We start from the raw sequence: 21,748 nt of genomic DNA on the forward strand, positions 1-21,748 counted from the left end.
AAGATATTCATTGGTCCAGTGAAATCCCTAACGGAAGGGGCAGAAGATTCTCTGAAGTTCGCAAAGACTGTGACGTAGGATCGGTGATAACAAAACAGGATAAAAACTTTTCCTGAGATGCAGTAAGGACAGCTTCAAGGGATGTATGGTGAGAGGGGTGATGACCTGAAGGAGACAGAGCTCATCGCTATTTCTATTCTATTCCAGGGAAATCCCCTCCACAAATGGCCTGGAGGAACCACAGCATCATCACCGAGTTTATTCTCACGGGGCTGTCCGACGACCCCCACATCCAGGCTCTGCTCTTCGTGCTCTTCCTGGGGATTTACCTCCTGACCATGATGGGGAATCTGATGCTGCTGCTGGTGATCAGGACCGACTCCCGCCTCCACACGCCCATGTACTTCTTCCTGAGTAACCTGTCCTTCCTGGACCTCTGCTTCTCTTCTGTCACTGTGCCCAAGCTACTGAAGGACCTTCTGTCTGAGAAGAAAACCATCTCAGTGGAGGGCTGCCTGACTCAGGTGTTCTTTGTGTTTATCACCGCAGGGACTGAAGCCTTTCTGCTCTCGGTGATGGCCTATGACCGCTATGCTGCCATCTGCCACCCTCTGCTCTACGGCCAGGTGATGAGCAGCCAGCTCTGTGTGAGGCTGGTGCTGGCCTCATGGGGCCTGGCTTCCCTCAATTCAGTCATCATTGTGCTTTTGGCTATTAACCTGGACTTCTGTGAGGCCCAAACCATCCACCACTACACCTGTGAGCTGCCCTCCCTCTTCCCTCTGTCTTGCTCTGATATTTCCATCAATATTGACATCTTGATCTGCTCCACCTTACTGCACGGGCTGGGAACCTTCCTCCCAATCTTCTTTTCCTACGCCCATATTGTCTCCACCATCCTGCGCATCAGCTCCACCTCAGGCAGAAGCAAGGCCTTCTCCACCTGCTCCTCCCACCTCATCGCAGTGATCCTGTTCTTTGGCTCAGGTTTGATTCGCTATCTTATGCCCCCCTCGGGTTCCTCCCTGGATTTGCTCTCCTCCTTGCAGTATAGTGCAGTCACGCCCTTGCTGAATCCCCTCATCTACAGCCTAAAGAACGTAGAGGTGAAGGCGGCTGTGAGAAGGACAGTGGAGAAACACCTACACTGTTTTAGGTAGTGAACAAGGACGCAGAGTGCAGGAGAGAAATTTGTTTTGCCATCTGCTTGAACCTCAGGTAGAAGAACTCTGCGGTGCCTGGGTGGCTGGTCGGTTGGTGAAAGCCTCTGACTTTGGCTCAGGTCACAATCTCGCAGTTCACGAGTTCAAGCCCCATGTCAGGCTCTGTGCTGTCGGCACAGAGCCTGGAGCCCACTTTGCATTCTGTGTGCCCCCGCCCTTCCCTGACTCACATTCTGTTTCTCTCAAAAATAAATAAACATTAAAAAAAAAATTTTTTTTTTGAAAGGACAATTCTAGACCACTAACTTGAAGGGAGCCCCGTACCATCCTCTCCCTGGCTCTCCCAACAACAAAAAGTAAAATATATGAAATTATATCTAGTTTATCTCTGTGGCTTATAAAGGTCTGTTTTTTCTTCTACTCCTTTTTACCATAGCACCATTTCCTTCGTAGAGCTCATGATTCGATGTTGTGTCTCCTGAATCAATCAGTAATGTACTTTATCTTGTCACCCTTATTTTTGTCCTACTGATCTACCTTGTTAAAGATTTATCCATTTTATTGCCCTCTGTAATATTTAGACAATCTTTACTTCCCCTGTATAATTTTAAGCTCATCTTAAATCTGTGTTTATGAAGCTCAACTTTATTTTTTTTAATATGAAATTTATTGTCAGATTGGTTTCCATACAACACCCAGTGCTCACCCCAAAAGGTGCCCTCCTCAATACCCATTGAAGTTCAACTTTAAAAAAAAAATGTCGGGGCGCCTGGGTGGCGCAGTCGGTTAAGCGTCCGACTTCAGCCAGGTCACGATCTCGCGGTCTGGGAGTTCGAGCCCCGCGTCCGGCTCTGGGCTGATGGCTCAGAGCCTGGAGCCTGTTTCCGATTCTGTGTCTCCCTCTCTCTCTGCCCCTCCCCCGTTCATGCTCTGTCTCTCTCTGTCCCAAAAATAAATAAACATTGAAAAAAAAATTTTAAAAACAATGTCGACACCTCCCACGAAAGATTACAAATTTACTTTACTTTAACAATCTTCCTCTTCCCTCTGCCCCTTCAATATCCTTCCCCAGTTTTTGTTTTTGTTTCATTTTGTTTTTGTTTTCGCCCTTTGGGGATTTTCTGCCCGTGGATATTATCAACAAGTTATTATCTTTAGACTGGGTGCTGTTGAAATCAATTAAATTCTGGATTTTAATCATAATCTATATTTGGGCTTCATTCTATGTTTAAATTCATTTAATATTCCCTGGCATCCCTTTCACAGCACATTCCCCCATTTCACTTCCCCTTTGGCACATCAGAGCATAATGGTTAGCGGCTTTGGGAGCTTGACAAATTCTTTACCTATTCTGTGTCTCAGTTTCCTAAATACAGAACTGGGATAATAATAGTATCTACATCGTAGAGTCATTTTGAGGATTAAAGGAAATGGCACGTAGAGCACCAGAACACTAACAGCCACCCTTTGAGTGTCACCAATCATTATTCATGAGTTCTTGATTTCATTCCGTTTTTATTTTGTTGTCATATGTACTCCTCTAGATTTTTGGTAAGAAGTGGGGATTGTGAAACATTCCAAGGCCTTGCGTATCTGAGAGTCTATTTTTACTCTACATATGAAAGAGAACTTACCTTGCTGCAGAATTTTGGGGCGTCCTCTTTCTTCTTCTGGACATATTATATACACTGTCATCTGGTATCTAATGGTCTTCAGAATTGTAAGACCAGCGTAACATTCTTGCACAAACAATAGAAAACAAAACAGCACTAAGAAAGAAAAAAAAAACAGTAAAAAAAAATTTTTTTTTCAAGAACATGGCAGAAAATATCAGTAATGGGAATATACACTCATCGCTTACAGGGAAAAGACTTTAAGATTGGGTTATAAAAGCTATATGTTATATACAAAATAAAGACTTCCAAATAAAGACTTCATAATGGATAAACTTGTAGAATCACTATGCTGTTCACCTAAAACTAATGTAACATGGTATGTCAGCTACACTAAAAAAATCCAATTATCTTAAACAATAAAAAATCATAATCTCAAAAAAAAAAAGACTTCAAAGTGACTCATGAAGTTTGAAAGTTTTAAAAAATTGTTCAAAGATCTAGAGGCGCCTGGGTGGCTCAGTTGGTTGACCACAGGACTCTTGATTTGGACTCTGGTGAGGATCTCAAGGCTTGTGGGATCAAGCCTTGCATGGGGCTCCATGTGGATACCACAGAGCCTGCTTAGGATTCTCTCTCTCCTTCTGTCTCTACCCCTCCTCTGCTCGCTCGCTCTCTCTCTCTCAAAATAAATAAATAAACATTTTAAAAATAAATAAAATAGGGGCGCCTGGGTGGCTCAGTCCATTAAGCATCTGACTCTTGGTTTCTGCTCAGGTCATAATCTCACACTTCGTGAGTTCCAGCCCCGCATCAGGCTCTCTGCTGCCATGGCAGAGCCTGCTCAGGATCCTTTGTCTCCCTCTCTCTTCCCCTCCCCACTTATGCTTTCTCTCTCTCTCTCAGAAATAAATTTAAACGAATGAATGAATAAGTAAATACATAGTTGTTCAAAGATCTAAACTAGAAAATGCATACAAGGAGAAAGCAGTCGTCAAGGTCTCATTGTCAGTCAAAACTGAATTTGAAGAAAAAAATTAGGGGTGCCTGGTGACTCATTCAGCTGAGTATCCAACTCTTAATTTTGGCTCAGGTTCTGATCACAGGGTCATGGGATGGAACCCCACACGGGGTCTCACTGAGTGTGGAACCTACTTAAGATTCTCTCTCTCTCTCTCTCTGTCTCTCTCTCTCTCTCTGTTTCTCTCTCTCTCTCTCAAGTCACATAGCATAAAATACTGTAGAAAAGAACAAGGGAAATTAACAAAAATATAACAATTGTGGAAGATTTTATACAGATTTTTAGAGTTCTTAACAAATTAAATAGTCAAAACAAAAGTAATGACAAGGGGAAAAAGGATAATATAATTAAAATTAATCTTCTAATAAGAATATATCTAAATATATATATACACACACACCCTGCATTATAAAATTTCAGAAAGTCAAGGTTGAATAAAATAAGGAATGGATTGACCAGGGAGCAACATGAGGGAACTTTCTAAGCTAGCTACAAGAAAATTAAAGAAAAGAAGAACCCGCCCCCCCTCCCCTTTCAGGGCTGGAGCATGCGACCCACCTTGCTTTCTGAAATATCTTGGGAGACTTATGGTAGCAATGTGAATGAGCCAAAATTTTATCTCAAACAGACCCTATTTCAAATCCTTGCCCAAACAGGTAGTACCTGTGTGACCTCAAATAAGTTATTTAAGGGGCATTGGCTGACTCAACTGGTGCAACATGCTTGATCTCTAACGATCTCGGCGTTGTGAGGTCAAGCCCCATGTTGGGTGTAGAGATTGCTTAAAAACTTTTTAAATAATACATAGGTTATTTAATTTCTGTGAGTGTCTCTCTAAAATGAATGTAATCAGGGGCACCAGGGTGGCTCAGTAGGTTAAATGTCAGACTTTGGCTCAGGTCATGACCTTGCATTTCGTGAGTTGCCCCTCATCGGACTGACAGTTCAGAGCCTGGAGCCTGCTTTGGATTCTGTGTCTCCCTCTCTCTCTGCCCCTCTCCCACTTGTGCTCTGTCTGTCTCTCTCTCAAAAATAAACATTAAAAAATTTTAAATGAGTGTAATCATATACTTCTCCTGTGAATTTTTAATTTTTTTTTCGATGTTCATTTATTTTTGAGAGAGAGACAGAGCATGAGCCAGGGAGGGGCAGAGAGAGAGGGAGACACGGAATCCGAAGCAGGCTCCAGGTTCTGAGCTATCAGCACAGAGCCTGACACGGAGCTCAAACTCACAGACAGCGAGATCATGACCTGAGCTGAAGTCGGAGGCTTAACCAACTGAGGCCACCCAGGTGCCCCATCTCCTGTGAATTTTATAAGGACTCAGTGATATTATGTAGAGACCTAGGCACATACCTATTATTCTCAGAACTATATATAATCCAAGCATACAGGTACACTGAAATTATTTCACTTTTTTTTAAGTTTTTAAATTTATTTTTGAGAAAGAGAGCTGGGGAGGGGCAGAGAGAAGAGAGAAGGAGACTCCCAAGCAGCTCGCACATTGTCAACGCAGAGCCTGACATGGGGCTCAAACCCATGAACCATGAAATCATGACCTGAGCCAAAGTCAGATGCTTAACTGACTGAGCCACCCAGGCGCACTGAGATTAATTCACTTCTAGTAAATATTCACCAAGAATATATTAAGCACATGTCGCCCTGATGACCATACTTTAGTATGACCATACTTTACTATCAGTGCTTTGCTGATATCTACTATGTAGCATGGGTAAGAGACGGACATCATAGCAGAGAACCCAGCTGGAAGACTGAGAACATGAGAAAGCAGAGGTAGGGATGAAAAATTAAAAATATCTCAGCTTTCCAGAGTTTATGATCTAATTATGTTAGAAGAACTGAAACAGTGAACTCAGCAACAGTGAATGATTAATTGTCCAAATGCCTTTAATATGAAAAACACACATGCTAAAGGAAAAGAAAAGAAAGGGAAAGGAAATCAGTCAGCCAAAGCCTGAGATTGCAAATTCTGCTTATTCATTCACTGATTCACCCATGGAGCTTCCTGTGAGCATCTAGAATGTGTGGAGCATTATATATTGCCGGGGATTTAATACTAAAGGAGAGTGTGCTGTGCTATAAGGGTTAATTCCAGCAGATGCCGAATTGGCCTGAAATTTTTTACTGAAATAAGAGACACATCTGCATGGCACTGATCCAGGTATGCCATGAAATGGTCAAGGTATGAAATGCACTGATTAATGGTTTGCTTTGTATCCATGGGTCCACGGTGACTTTTGAAGTGGCTTATCCCAGTGTGTCAGCATTGTTTATTGATAACAATGAGACTGACTGTATCTGGTCTCAGTGAGACCTCATAGAGACGTCTGCTATTGAGGCTGGTTACATAGCAAGATCTATATGATTAACACGGTACAAGGTAGTTCTAGAATCCTTTTGTACTTCCTGGTTCCAAAATGTTCCATGCACACATGAGTGATTTCTGATCTAAGAAATATGTTCTGCCATGGCACTGTGGAAAGGGGACAATTGGAGCCAATGCCAAGTGTCTCTGGATAACTTGCTGTGGGGTCGCTTTTGGCTACGAGGTTATGCTTACTTGATGCTTTTGCTATGCTGTGTCCCTTTAGGCAACAACCATAGATTTGTAAGCATTGTTATTTGGGGTCCTGTGAGTGCCCTTTAACAAGCACTAACTGCTGCCATTAGTTCGGCTGGTATCAGAAGGGGGATTATAAGTCCAGTCCCTGATTCATTTTTAACTAAAAATATGGCTAAGGCATTACTGAGATAGAAAAACTCTGGTTCTGCTAAAGGGGGTGGAGATGAATCATTGATGCCAGATGGTTGCCTAGTCACCCTTGATTTGAGTTAGCACGTTTTCAAAGCAGTTATTGGTAATAAACCTTCCAGTGGAATCTGAAAATGATAAAACCTAGGGACGCCTGGGTGGCGCAGTCGGTTGAGCGTCCGACTTCAGCCAGGTCATGATCTCGCGGTCCATGAGTTCGAGCCCCGCGTCAGGCTCTGGGCTGATGGCTCAGAGCCTGGAGCCTGTTTCCGATTCTGTGTCTCCCTCTCTCTCTGCCCCTCCCCCGTTCATGCTCTGTCTCTCTCTGTCCCAAAAATAAATTAAAAAGTTGAAAAAAAAATTAAATGAAAATGATAAAACCTAAGCCTCAGATCTAGCAAAGTGGATTAGCAGGAAACTTCAGGCATGTCCTCAAAAAATCTGTTCCATGGTGGCTGCGTTCAATGTTAGCAAAAATAAAAGCTCAGAATCTCCTTTCGTTGGGCTTAACCCTCTCTGGCCAGGAGATGGCGCTTCAACCAAAGGAACCTGGGGCAGATATACCTGCTAAATTAACTATATCTGTGAGACCAATTAACTAAAAAGGTGATTCAGGTGGGACAAATTGACCATGGAGGACAAGAAAACACAAAAATAAAGGATTCTTGAGTGAAAAGAATTGTGACTGCAGTGTACTAAAAAAAAGTTCCCTGATGAGCCCTTGTGGAAACGGCTACTGAGAATTTTAGACCCAGGGGCAAAGCCCCCCTCCTAGAACACAGCTAAGTGGAGGAGAATGTTTGCTAGCCCCTGAGCAAACGTTGGGGCTTACCTTGGATCTTTGAATCGCTGCTACCTTTGCGGAGATGGTTTGTGCAGCAGCCACTTCTTGACCAGGCTGGATGGAGGAAGCGATGTGTCACGCATATCCCGATAGGTGGGAGCTCCTGGTTGTGGTGTGTGCCATACACGTTGATGGTTTCTTTCTTTCTTTCTTTTTTAATGTTTATTTTTGAGAGAGAGAGACAGGAGAGGGAGAGAGCAGGGGAAGGGCAGAGAGAGAGGGAGACACAGAATCCAAAGCAGGCTCCAGGCTCTGAGCTGTCAGCCGAGAGCACGACATTGGCTGCAACTCACAAACCGTGAGGTCATGACCTGAGTCGAAGTCGGACGCTTAACCAATGAGCCACCCAAACGCCCCCATGCTGGTAATTTCTAATCAAGAGAGAAAGCACGTGCTGTATGGCCCTGTGGAAGGAAGATAACTGAGCTCCACCCAGTCCTCTCCCCTTGCTATGAGGCAGCCTTTGGCTGTGATGCATATCCATATTTTAATGCCGCTGTCATATTGTATCCTTTTCCTATAAATCTTAGGTTTGTAATATTTGTCATTTTGGATCCTTGGAGTTTTCTTTATCGATGGAAACATGTCTAACTCTTGCCATTAATAAATATATATATATATCCTTTTGCCCTCAGGGAGTTTGCAGTTTAGTGGGAGCTGAATATCAATTATGGGGTCAAGAGGCAGGTTGCATGGCTGGCAGGGAAGATTTCTCATGAGCCATAAGGAGAAATGATTGGTTGGTCATATAGGCCTCTGCAATGAAGTCTGAATGAGCTAGGATTATTTTACCCTAAACCCATAACGAAAGAGACCACACTGGAGACCTTGAGAAAGGTAAATCAAGATATTTGGGTTTGGGGAAATTGCATCTTCAGGAAGAATGCATTATAAGGACTCAAGAATTTGAATGAAGTTCCCATAGAAACTTGCAAGCAAAAACAATAGATACCTCTCTCTGAGCATTTAGCAGCAATTTGCAACTGACTAGGCCAATGAAATGCAAAATGAAGATATGGCAGAGTTGACCATTAATATACTCAATGTGTTATTGTATACAAAAATGTACAAAGGGTCAGCAGCTTGAATATGTCCCACCAAACTCTAATCCCAAATTCAAATTTCGTGGTTCTCCTTGGCTGAGCTGTGACTGCTGCCATCAGGAAGCTGGGTCAGTGAGGGTCAGGGCCCCTGAGAGTGCTGTTAGGAGCAGTGTGTGCAGGCCTTTCTCTCCAGGAGCTGAACATGGATGTTCCTGGGAAGACTAGCACTCCAGTGATGAGTCCATAGATCACGGGTTGGCATTACCTCATGCAAAGGGATTTCTGTCCAACTACCAAACATCTAAGGAAGAACTCAAACCGAGATAAGTCTTCCTTTCATGAGGATGGGAAGTCACACGGAGCCTGGAGTGCAGAAGTATGTGTCTGGAGATGGGATGGCAACTTGCAGGCTGCTATAGGCATACAGGTGTGGACTCTCCTCTGCCAGGAGAATGTCGCCAGTTACTGAACTCAAACAGTCAGACTTTGGCCACAGTGAGCAAACAAAACAGTATAGAGAGACACAGAGATAAACGTCAAGCAGAAAATAATCAGAACAACCCACAAAAAATGTGGAAGGAGATAGAAATAGATGGACCTAAATAAACAACCAACACAGAAAAAAGACAAACAGTGAAGGCATTAAAGAGATTCAAGTACAGAAAAATAAGAGACATTCTGGAAACAAGAATTATAATTTTCCTGTTTAAAAACTCAGACTTCTGGTTTTGGCTCAGAGTTGCAGAGGGCTGGCAAGCTATCACTCCTGCTCTTACAATAAGAAAAAAGCTGGGCCATTCTTTACAGGGCTAGAACAAACAATCTTACGTATGGAACCAAAAAAAGACCCCCAATAACCAAAGTAATGGTGAAAAAGAAACCAAAGCTGGAGGCATCACAATTCCAGACTTCAAGCTGTATTACAAAGCTGTAATCATCAAGACAGTATGGTACTGGCAGAAAAACACACATAGATCAATGGAACACAATAGAGAACCCAGAAATGGGCCCACAAATATATGGCCAACTAATCTTTGACAAAGCAGGACAGAGTATCCAATGGAGAAATAGTCTCTCCAGCAAATGGTGTTGGGAAAACTGGACAGCAACATGCAGAAGAATAAAACTGGACCACTTTCTTACACCATACACAAAAATAAATTCAAAATGGATGAAAGACATTTAAGTCTCACTTAAGTGAGACAGGAAACCACCGAAATCCTAGAAGAACGAAGGCAGCAACCTCTTTGATCTCAGCCACAGCAACTTCTTAATAGACATGTCTCCAGAGGCAAGGGAAATAAAAGCAAAAATGAACTATTGGGACCTCATCAAGATATAAACTTCTGCACAATGAAGAAAACAATCAGCAAAACTAAAAGGCAACTGATGGAATGAGAGAAGATATTTGCAAATGACATATCAGATAAAGGGTTAGTATCCAAAATCTATAAAGAACTTACCAAGCTCAGCACCCAGGAAACAATCCAGTGAAGAAATAGGCAGAAGACAGGAATAGACACTTTTCCAAAGAAAACATCCAGATGGTTAACATACATATGAAAAAATGCTCAATATCTCTCATCAACAGGGGAATATGAATCAAAACCTCAATGAGATACCACCTCACACCTGTCAGAATGGCTAAAATTAACAACTCAGGCAACAGATATTGGCAAGGATGTGGAAAAAGGGGAACACTTTTGCGCTGTTAATGGGAATGCAAACTGGTGCAGCCACTTTGGCAAACAGTATGGAGTTTCCTCAAAAAAATTAAAAATAGAGCTATCCTATGACCCACCAACTGCACCACTAGGTATTTACCCAAAGAATAAAAAAACACTGATTCGAAGGAGCACATGTACCCCAATGTTTATAGCAACACTATGAACAATAGCCAAATTATGGAAAGAGCCCAAATGTCCAACTGATGAATGGTTTAAGAAGATGTAGTATATATATGCAATGGAATACTACTCAGCAATGAAAAAGAATGAAATCTAGCCATTTGCAACAACGAGGATGGAACTGGAGGGTATCATGCTAAGTGGAATAAGTCAGTCAGAGAAAGACAGATATCATATGACTTCACTCGTATGTGGAATTTGAGAAGCATGGCAGATGAACATAGGAGAAGGGAAGGAAAAATAATATAAAAACAGAAGGGAGGCAAGCCATAAGAGACTCCTAAATACAGAGAACAAACTGAGGGTTGCTGGAGGGGAGGTGGGTGGGGGGATGGGTTAAATGGGTGATGGGCATTAAGGAGGGCACTTTTTAGGATGAGCACTTGGTGTCATATGTAAGGGATGAATCACTGGGTCCTACTCCTGAAGCCAAGACTATACTGTATGTTAACTAACTTGAATTTAAATTTAAAAAAGAAAAAACCTGGTCAGGGGCACCTGGGTGGCTCAGTGGGTTAAGCGTCCCACTTCAGCTCGGGTCATGATCTCTCAGTTCATGTGTTTGAGCCCCATGTCAGGCTCTGTACTGACAGCTGAAAACCTGGAGCCTGCTTCAGATTCTGTCTCCCTCTCTCTCTGCCCCTCCCCCACTTGCTCTCTCTCTCTCTCTCTCAAAAATAAATAAATAAACATTTAATAAAAGAAAAAGAAAAAAGCTAGGGAAACTTAAAAATTAACAACTTATCTTAACCATCAGAGAACTGTCTTGGGCAGATGTCCTATGGAAATCTGGAAAGGAGCAGGTACCTGTAGGGAGACACAAGACCTGAGCATTTGCTTACTCAGGACAGAAGCCGCTAGTGCCATATAAACTAGGAGGAAAATTAAACTAGAAATGTTGATGGATTACTGGAGGCTGACAGTGTGCCAGTGTGAGGCTCCCCAAGGGTTGCAGTCATAGGGAAGCTCCCACCTTCTTGCAGTTTGCTCCTCCAGGAACCCCACCTGGCTCTCACGGGGAGGATGTGGGGGGATGCCAAAGGAAGCTCTCCCCGTGGGCTGGCTGGGGTTGGGGAACAGAAGCCACAATCAAATCTCCCAGGCCCAGCTCCCCTACCTATCTCTCTTGTGGAACAAAAGGCTCAGGATGAAGCAGGAAATGCATCAAAGCCCACCGGATGCTGTTGTCGTCCCCTTGCAGCCAGGGAAGGGATTCAAAACCTTAGCCTGCAGAAACTCGTGAAAATGGAAAAGCAAAGGTACAAAAATAGCCAAAACAATTCTGAGAACAGAGCTGGACGACTTACATTATCTGATTTCAGGACTTATTATAAAGTTACAGTATTCAACACAGTGTTGTATCTGCAAAAGGATAGCAAAGGAATAGACATGTAGATCAATGAACCCAAATAAATCCGTGCAAATATAATGAACTGATTTTTGAAAGGTGCAAAGGAAACTCGGTAGAGAAACAATAGTCTTTTCAACAAGAGGTGGCAGAGCAATTGGATGACAGAAGGGCAAGTGCAAATTAAAAATAAAAGGCTAATTCTCCTGTCGAAAAGCAAGGAAGTAACTTCTCTCCCTCATTGCTTTTCTTAGAGCATTCACTTTAAAAAACTTGTAAGTTCTTCCTCTGTCTCCTGGAAATGTATGTAAATCTTCTTAAATGTTAAAAAGCCCCTTGCTGGCTTTACTGCCTGGTAATGTCTTTCTCAAGAACCTAAAAACCAACTCTTCAAAATGTAATTACAAGAGAAGACAGTTCCCCTGTCTCCTGCTTTCTGGGGAATGGTAGGAACCTAACCTCAGAGGGGTCTCACTCCAAGTTGCAAAACCACCTCATGTCATGAGAAGTTTGTTTTCTTTTGGATAAAGCCCATTAGCAAACCCACACAGCCACCTCAACTACCAAGTAAGTCTAGAATGAGCACATGTGTGACAAATGGTGCTGTGAAGTTCTCTTACTTAAGGACTAGTTATTGTTTATCATGTGTCTATGTATGTAATGAGTTGTGTTTGCTTGACTATTGCTGGCATAGTAATAGGCAACCCTTCATCTGCCTCCTAACTGCAGTGCTGGGCCCAAAGGAGACATTTATGAATGGTCCACCAGGTTCTGTATATGATGGTGGTCTATTCTTTCTGGATATCACATTTTCATCTGATTATCTATTTAAGGCTTCAAAGGTTAACTTCCAACCAGAATCTATCTCTGTGACATCAATAGTCAGGGAGCCATCTAATTAAAGACAACTGGAATACTGCTTTTCTGTGTTGAAAGTTTTGCTGTCAATTTGTTCTTTTTCCTCAGACTACAACCCTGCAGGTTCATTCAGTACTTGACCAACAGGGCAGACAGAACACTACAGGATACTCAGATGATGGGTCAAGTGCAATGTGACATAATTCACACAATGTGTATGTGGTGTAAAGGAATAGAGGGCATCTTCTCACTGGACCACACATCTCTATACACAGTACAGAGTTCTGTGTTCATGCAACACTGACCCTACTCCCTGAGTGTACCCTTTAGAGACTGGTAGACTCCCCAAAGAAGTAAATGCTATCAAGAAAAGAACTTTATAGCTGTAGGTTAGTTATGTCTAAGACACCTGCTTGCAAGTCTTGCTTCTTTGGTGTATCAAAATATATTTTGTGATGTACTAAAGTTCCTGATGTCTACCAAATATTAAAGTGCATTTTAGCCTAATTTATTATCTGTATTTTTTTTAATGTTTATCTATTCTTGAGAGGAGAGAGAGAGAGAGAGAGAGAGAGAGCACAAGCGGGGGAGGGGCAGAGCAAGAGAGGGACGCAGAATCCAAAGCAGACTCCAGGCTCTGTCAGCACAGAGCCTGAAGCAGGACCCGAACCCACAAGCCGCGAGATCATGACCTGAACCAAAGTTGGACACCCAACTGACTGAGCCACCCAGGCTCCCCTATCTGTATTAAGTTATAAAAGTAGCCTTAGATGACTAGAAATTCTGTTATTTGTATTAAACAGAGATCTTTTTCTGAGTATGTGGCTCATGCTGTTGTGAAAAATGTTTTACCTCTTACCTTTGTCAGTTTATAATGAGAAAACTTCCTTTTACCCTATGTAGCTCAGAGAGCAACTTGATGTATTATCTCAAACACAATAAATATGCTCCTGAAGGCAAAAAAAGAAAAGGGGGTTATTGCAGCTTTATTTTTGATAGTGGGACATTGGAGAAAATTGTAAGTTCTTTCTCTGTTTCCTTGAAATGTATGTGCTGGTGGTGGGACATTGGAGACAATTTGGGTTAGTTATGAAATCTATTTTAGGAAGATAAAGGCTAAGCTGTTATAGAAGAGATCTTCAAATGCAGTGCCCCAGACAAAATAAAAGATTATTTTTCTCTTAAGTCCAGAGACGTATGGGTGGTCCCAAATGAAAGGCGCCAGTTCCTTATATATTGTTGCTTTGTTATTTCCTGGGAACTTGGTCAATCACCATTCAATCCTCATCCATGGCAAAGAGTGATCATCCGTCCTCAGTACTGCCCTTGTCTTCTACCTTTCAGTAATAGAACTTTCCCATGTTTTAGACACATGACTGTTCATATAATGCAGAGACCACATTTTCCAGCTCAATGTGATCAAAGCTAGAGAGCAGTCAAGGAGCTGATAATTATTGAAACTGGATGATGGATACAGAAAGGTCAATAAACTGGTCTTTCTACTTCTCTATATGTTTAAACTTGTTTACAATAAAAAGGTTTTGCCACAATTAAAATTTGTCTTAAAGTTTTTAATCTATTTGGATTTTATTTGAATTACAGTAAATAAAATAATTTTGGATGACATGATGAATCCTTCTTTTCTTCTTTTGTCATTAAAATATCTTTAATATCTTTCATTTTCAATATATCTTCAGTATCTTTTTCATTTTCTATCTTTTATCATAATCTTATTTGTATAATCATAAATATGATTTAAAACATAATGAAATGAGAAGGAAGGAAAGACGAAGGGAGGCAGACAGGAAATTCCAAGTTTTTGCACTAGGAATCCTTAGAATTCCTTATTTTTATCTGTAGACATTATTGGCCACCCTAGGTCCCATCGTGTATGATGCAACCCACTGAAACAAGAGTAATTCAGAGGAAGAATAGTTGGCCCAGGAGAACTCATTCACATTCAGAGCAGGCCTCCTACTTAAGGGCCTCTCCAGGGAGCTCTGTCACTCTCCAAAGTCTAGAGTCAAGATCAAGTCCCTCTGGCCATTGTTATATGGGAAGCAGAGTTAAGAAGGCTTCCCCTTAGACAGAAGACTATAGGAATGTTTCCTTGCTAGGAAGTTCCACTCCTGAATCTTCTAAAGGAAGGACAAAGTTGAGGGAAGCCCACAGAAGCCCTAGCCATATCTGGGGCTTTTGCTCTAGTGTTGGAAGGATGCCATTCAGTATCACCCATTGAGAGCATCACTTGTTGGCCTAGGGTGCCCAGGTAAAGACAAATCTCCTTCTCATTCATATACATCTTCTCCTAAAACTACCCACTCTGGGAACCTGTGAGTGTCAAACCATGAACAGAGAGATCAGATCCTCACTTATCACCTTCCTGAGTTATCCATCAAAGAGAAAGGTGAAGGTGACAAGTATACCTTGTTCTGGTCTAGACCAAACCCTATCACTGTACATTTTACCAGGTGTTCTTGTTCTCAGTGTTCTTGCATTCTCTCTCTCTCTCTCTCTCTCTCTCTCTCTCTGTCTCTCTCTCTCTCACTCACTCTCATTGGCATTTACCATCCCTGTGATGCACAGAAGATGGTCCAAGATTGACTTGGCTTTATCCAAATCTCCTGGTACCAACTCAGAGAGTAGCACAGTCTTCATGGACTTACATGCTAAGTACTGAGATTACAGAACAAACAGTAGACAATATAGATTCACAGAAACCCTGGAATGGGAAGACCTTGGAGTAGCTGATGTGCACAACCCTCACCTCCATTTTGAGGGCTTCCTCCTGCCTGGCTTCCATAAAATCAGCACATATGTGTGCCACTTCTGCTTGGGTTGACACAGAAGGGAAGAAAGGATTTTTATTTAGTACCAGTAATACCCAAGGAAGTTGTCCTTTAATCTTTAGAATTGCTTTTTTAAAAACTTTTTTTTATTTATTTCTGAGAGAGAGAAAGAGAGAGAGAGCATGAGTGGGTGATGGGCAGGAAAAGAGGGAGACACAGAATCAAAAGCAGGCTCCAGGCTCTGAGCTGTCAGCACAGAGCCCAACATGGGGCTCAAACTCACTGCAAGATCATGACCTGAGCCAGTTGGGCACTTAACCAACTGAGCCACCCAGGCACCCCTAGAATTGCTTTTTTTTAATCTTTAGAATTTCTTTATTTTTTTAAAAAAATTGTTTTTATGTTTATTCATTTTTAAAAGACAGAGACAGAGCACAAGCAGGAGTGGGGCAGAGAGAGAGGAGGACACAGAATCTGAAGCAGGCTCCAAGCTCTGAGCTGTCGGAACAGAGCCTGATACGGGGCTCAAACTCACAAACCACGAGATCATGACCCAAGCCAAAGTCAGACGCTCAACCAACTGAACCACCCAGGTGCCCCGAAATCTTTAGAATTTCTAAGCTGGAATGGACACTAGAAACCATCTAGTTTTCCAAGATTTTTAAAATGTTTATTTATTTTTGAAAGAGAGAGAGAGCAGGGGAGGGGCAGAGAGAGAAAGAGAGACAGAATCTCAAGCAGGCTCCACACTGTCAGGACAGAGTATCGGGTTCAAACTCATGAACCATGAGATCATGACCTGAGCTGAAATCAAGAGTCAGACATTTAGCCAACTAAGCCAACCAGGTACCCCCCACCCAGATTTTTTTTTTAATAAGAAACTCAAGTGACTTACTCATGAACTTACTGGGGCAGAGAAAGGTCTTGCACTATCATCAGGTATCACAATATCCCTATCAATCACTCATTCATCATGATCTTTCAGCCACATAGTCAGTCCAAATGTTCATCACTTATTCACTGGGCTGATCAGAGCCTTCCTGTGGTTTGAGTTCATTTCCTTCTGGAACTGGAGAATAGTACTTCTCAATGCTCTGGAGTCCATTCCCAACTGCCTTCCTTTCTTTCTCCAGTCTGGATGATCTCTGTTCTCTTCTCTTTCCTTTCTAGGTCTGATTGTCTATGCTCTTCTTTTCTACCTTCTCCACCTTGGCCAATAGCTTCCTACCCTGAGCCAGGAAGGGCTGATGAGCCATGAAGCTTTACTCCCAATGCCTCATCCCCAGGCATGCTCTAAGACTGATAACTCATTTGATCATTCTTCTCCATTCTTGCCCCTCTGAAGGGGAACTTAAATGCTCCATGGAAGTTGGTAACAACATAACCACAGTCACTACATCTGTTCTCTTAGGACTGTCCAACAACCCTCAGATCCAGGCCCTGCTCTTTGTGCTCTTCCTGGGGATTTACCTTCTGACCCTGATGGGAAACCTGACGATGCTACTGGTGATCAGGGCTGATTCCCACCTCCACACATCCATGTACTTCTTCCTGAGTCACCTCTCCTTTCTGGATGCTTTCTATTCCTCAATCATTGTACCTAAACTTTTAGAGAACCTTCTTTCCAAATGGAAGACTATATCCCCCCTTGAGTGTTTTACTCAGATCTCCTTGGTCATATTTTCTGAGGCCACTGAAGCTTGCCTCCTTTCAGTCATGGCCTATGACTGGTTCCAGGCTGTATGCCACCCACTGTTGTATGTGGTGGCCATGAACAGGAAGGTATGTACTGGCCTGGTGGGAGCATCCTGGGCCATAGGAGTGGGGACAGGCCTGGTTAACAGCATCCTTCTGGATCAGCAGCATTTCTGTGGCCCCAATCTTGTCCACAGTTTTGCCTGCAAGCTTCCCCCAGTCCTCCTGTTGGCCTGTTCTGACCCTTACATTAGCATTGCCTCCATCCTGACCACCATGGCGGTCCTGGGCCTTGGCACGCTTGTCCTATTTCTGGGCTCCTACACCTGTATCATCATGACAGCCCTGGGGATCAACTCTGCCACGGGTCAGAGGAAGATCTTTTCCACCTGCTTTTCTCATTTTCTTGTGGTCACCATCTTTTATGGTTCAGGAGTTTTCAGGTGTGTCATACTATATCTCCTAAATGTAAATGTAGGGTATCCCTTGCCCTAAAGTGGCTTTGGTCTATAGAACATGGCATTGCAAAGGAGCAGGAAAATTACTATACTGGAATTCAGAAGGCCTAGGTTCTAATTCTGGTTCTGCTGTGGACTAGCTGTGTGAATTATAAAAAAATCAATTTTCTTTCTCAGGTCTCAATTGTCTAAGTCTGAAAGATGAGCTTATACAAGGACTAGAGACTTTCCTACTTTCACTAACCTATGATTAATAGTTCTCAAAAGGAAATCAGACAGTCCTTGGTAGATTATTATTCAGCGCTAGGCAAAAAAATAAATAAATAAAACATACAATTCTTGAAACAGATGACATCTTTCTTTCCTACTGGAAGATGATGTCTCTGAGCTGCTTTTACAAGGCTCAAGCTCAATTTTAGTATGTAGAGAAAAGAAATATTATTAACCTCACTTTCAGGTAAGGAACCTGAGTTTCAAGAGTAACCAGGTGACTTCTCAAATGTTCCAGAACAAGTTAGTAATGGAGCCATAATATAAACCAAGTCCCACTGATTTCAAACCTCATGCTCTTTCCTACCATGCTTCTCTCAAACATAAACAGCTCTAGCTGACAAGTCTTCACCTACTAGGAGCAGAATAATTAATGGTCCATGGTATCCACTGAACTGGAGATGGATTTGTACAAATTGCTCCATATTTTCTCACCTGCTTGTTACTTGGAGAGAAGGCAAGGGTGGAAAAGGATGATAAGGAATAGTCAAGAAGAGCTCACCTGAGGCTGTGGGACAATCTCTTTATCTCTCTCTGCCTGATTTTCCTCATATGCCATAAGGAGACAATAAGATTTCTCCTACCTACTTCACAGAAATGTTAGGAGGGATAGATGAAGAATAATGACAGTAAAATGAATATCTTTTTAAATCAAGCACACCAGAACCCACAAAGAACATTCCAATGGTGATGGCACTAGCACACACACAAAAAAATTAATGTTTCTTTGGGAAATACTCCCAGTGACACTTAATAAAATGCACCCCAAGATTTATTCTTATTATTTTAGATTAATATCTTGTGCTTAGCACATTTTTATTTTCCACGCTTGGCTTCTTTACTAAGCCAAAGAAAAATGCACCTAAAAGGAAAAATGTTTGTTCCAATAAGCATTATATAAAATAATGTGCCATGGGGCACCTGGATGGCTCAGTCGGTTGAGCAAAGGACTTCAGCTCAGGTCATGATCTCACAGCTTGTGAGTTCGAGCCCCACGTCGGGCTCTGTGCTGACAGCTCAGAGCCTGGAGCCTGCTTCGGATTCTGTGTCTCCCTCTCTCTGCCCCTAACCCACTTGCATTCCGTCTCTGTCTCTCTCAAAAATAAATAAACATTAAAAAAAATTTTTTAATAAATAAAATAAAATAAAATGATGTGCCGTGACTGAAGATAATTCCCAGAGCCATAAATGTTGGGAACAATGACAGTATTATTAGAGAAGCATACACTTTTTTTTTTTTTTTAATTTTTTTTTTCAACGTTTATTTATTTTTGGGACAGAGAGAGACAGAGCATGAACGGGGGAGGGGCAGAGAGAGAGGGAGACACAGAATCGGAAACAGGCTCCAGGCTCTGAGCCATCAGCCCAGAGCCTGACGCGGGGCTTGAACTCACGGACCGCGAGATCGTGACCTGGCTGAAGTCGGACGCTTAACCGACTGCGCCACCCAGGCGCCCCGAGAAGCATACACTTTTGCCAGAAACAATCCTCACAGCATGAGAACATACATTGTATATACAGGGAAAAGAAGAGAAAAAAATCCTCATATCTTTATCATAACTATTAAGAAAAGATGTTTTGAAGCATATGAAGTACTACAGAAATGCATGAAATTATTAGTTTTTTTCTAATCTGCAGCCCTTGATGTGCTACAGAACTTTCTTTTTCTCGGGGCAGCCCTTATAATGTTCTGCATAAGAGAACTCATGTTTGGAGGCATATGAAGGTGGAAATGATTGACTTCTCAGTGATCATATAGTCGTATCTAGATGCTGCTGCCACTGATAGTCAATTCAGCTCTGAGGACCCACTTTGCAGAGACTCTGGGATGGGATGGACCATGCCTGCCAACAGTATTGTGGCCATTGTTCTGAGCTCAGTTTACTCCTCTGTGCCATTCCCTTCAAGGTACATGACTCCAGCATTTGGCTCAGCCCTGGAACAAGTGCTCTCTGTGAAGTACAGTGTGGTGACCCCGTTGCTAAACCCTCTTATCTACAGTCTGAAGAACCAGGAAGTGAAAGCAGCCTTCAAGAGAGTGCTGGCCAGGAAGCCCAGGCTTACTTTCTAACCAAGTTCCACTGCCTGCTCGTAACAGGAGAAACAGTGGTGCAAAGGAAGAGGAGGCAGGAAGAACTATCACCAGCTATGTTCTTTCTTCTAAAAACAGAAGCATTAGTTCCTCTAACTCCACTGTCCTCCCCCAATCAAGTGAGATGGGAAAACCCCCACAGAGCACATGACAGGGGGGCCAGTCACCACTCAAGAAAATTCTGACAAAAAAAGTGTGAAGGATCCTCAAAAAATTTAAAACTACCATATGATCCAGTAATTCCACTTCTGGGTACTTACCCAAAAGGAAATTATTATACCTAGATGTCAGAGGAAAGTAGCATGGAGGATAAATTGGGATAGAAAGGGAGTCCATATTGTTGGGCACCATTCTGAGACCTCCTCGCACAGAGCTCTGGGAGAGGGTGCACTCTGACAGCCCTGCCCTGAGCCTCCCCACCGCAACCTGAGCCTGGACCACTTCAGATCCCTTCTTGGTTCAAGACTTGTTCCAGGCCTAAGGAAGGAGAAGGAGTTGGAGAAACAGAACAGATTCTCAGCTGCCATCCCATCTTTCCTTCAGCTCCCAAGAATGTTCTCAGGAAGAGAACAACAGCACTTTCCTGTCATGCTTCTATCAAATGCCAAGAGGTCAGGACTACATCAGTCAGGACTACTTCCATGCCAGCTCCCTAGCTTCCCTCTGTTCTTCTGAACTTCAAGCTAAGATACTCTCTGAAAATAAATTTGTTGTCAGTTTCCTCTAGCAAAGTCCTCTTCAGATTATGGCCTCATATATGGTATACTCACAGGTGATGTTTCCTGGTTTTCTCTGTGGCATGAAGGCCAGAGCAATGGGACTGGGCACAAGTCCCAGCCTTAGCTGCATTTCTTCTTGGGCCACTTGGTGAAGCAGGTCCCTTATGTTACCAGAGCATTTGACTTCCTGAGAGGTAACTAAGGCAGGGTAATAAGTAAGAAGTCGATATGTGAGCTCTGTAGGAAGAATGGCCATCTGACACTGTCCTCCCACACACACCCATACAAAGGAGTCACTCCTAAAACCTGTAGACTTGGGTAAATCGTTTTGTCCCAAGGGGGAATAGCATGCAATACTCCTGGGAGATGCATCACATTGTGTTTAAGTTCACACTAAAGTCACATCATGAGTACCAAGTTATTTCCTGAGAGTCTCTTTTCATTAAGTATAGGAGAGGGATGGCTTCTCCACCCCTTTCATGGTCCTATCAGTCTCTAAACAAGCCATAGGGAGACTTCATGTGGGAACTGCTCATCTCTGAGACAAGAGAAGTATGATCTGACTACCAAAAGGCCCTGCAGGTATAGGGGTAGGAGGAGTGTAATCAGCTATATTAGACATCTAAGAAAGGCAGGATGAAGAAAAACAGGAAGTATAAGATAACTCAGTTAACTCAGAAATGTCATTTTTTTTCTTCAAGTTTTTACTTAAATTCTAGTTAGCTGGATGGCGGTGTAGGAGGACGCTGGGCTCACTGAGACCTGCTGATCACTTAAATTCCACCCACACCTGCCTAAATCAGCCAGAAAACCACCAGAAGACTAGCAGAATGGATTCTCTGGAGCCAAGTGTAGACAAGAGGCCCATGGAAGAGGGTAGGAAGGGCGGAGAGGCAGTGCACACTACACAGAATGGCGGGAGGGGGCCGGGGTGGAGGGACACCCGCTAGCAAAGCAAAGCAGAGCCCCCAAGTCTGGCTTGCAAAAGCGGAGGGGCCGGACGGACTGTATTCTGACAGCAAGCGGGACTTAACATCTGGAAGGTTATAAGTTAACAGCTCTAACTCTCAACAATAGCCAAATTATGGAAAGAGCCGAAATGTCCATCAACTGATGAACGGATAAAGAAATTGTGGTTTATATACACAATGGAG

At 42.7% G+C, this 21,748-nt stretch overlaps 2 protein-coding genes across 2 annotated transcripts; both read left to right on the forward strand.

Annotated features, from left to right (window-relative positions):
• Window positions 1-224: 224 nt before the first annotated feature.
• LOC125171295 (olfactory receptor 8S1-like) lies at window positions 225-1,160 on the forward strand. Its single transcript, XM_047868612.1, has one exon. The coding sequence runs from the start codon at window positions 225-227 to the stop codon at window positions 1,158-1,160; it is 936 nt and encodes a 311-aa protein (XP_047724568.1).
• A 15,562-nt stretch (window positions 1,161-16,722) lies between these two features.
• Window positions 16,723-19,854, forward strand: LOC125170605 (olfactory receptor 8S1). The gene is made up of 2 exons (XM_047867291.1): window positions 16,723-17,498; window positions 19,692-19,854. Exons 1-2 carry the CDS (start codon window positions 16,723-16,725, stop codon window positions 19,852-19,854), a joined length of 939 nt encoding a protein of 312 aa, XP_047723247.1.
• The last annotated feature ends 1,894 nt before the right edge of the window (window positions 19,855-21,748 follow it).

Source organism: Prionailurus viverrinus, chromosome B4 (genome assembly GCF_022837055.1).
Source record: "Prionailurus viverrinus isolate Anna chromosome B4, UM_Priviv_1.0, whole genome shotgun sequence".
Taxonomy (NCBI): domain Eukaryota; kingdom Metazoa; phylum Chordata; class Mammalia; order Carnivora; family Felidae; genus Prionailurus; species Prionailurus viverrinus.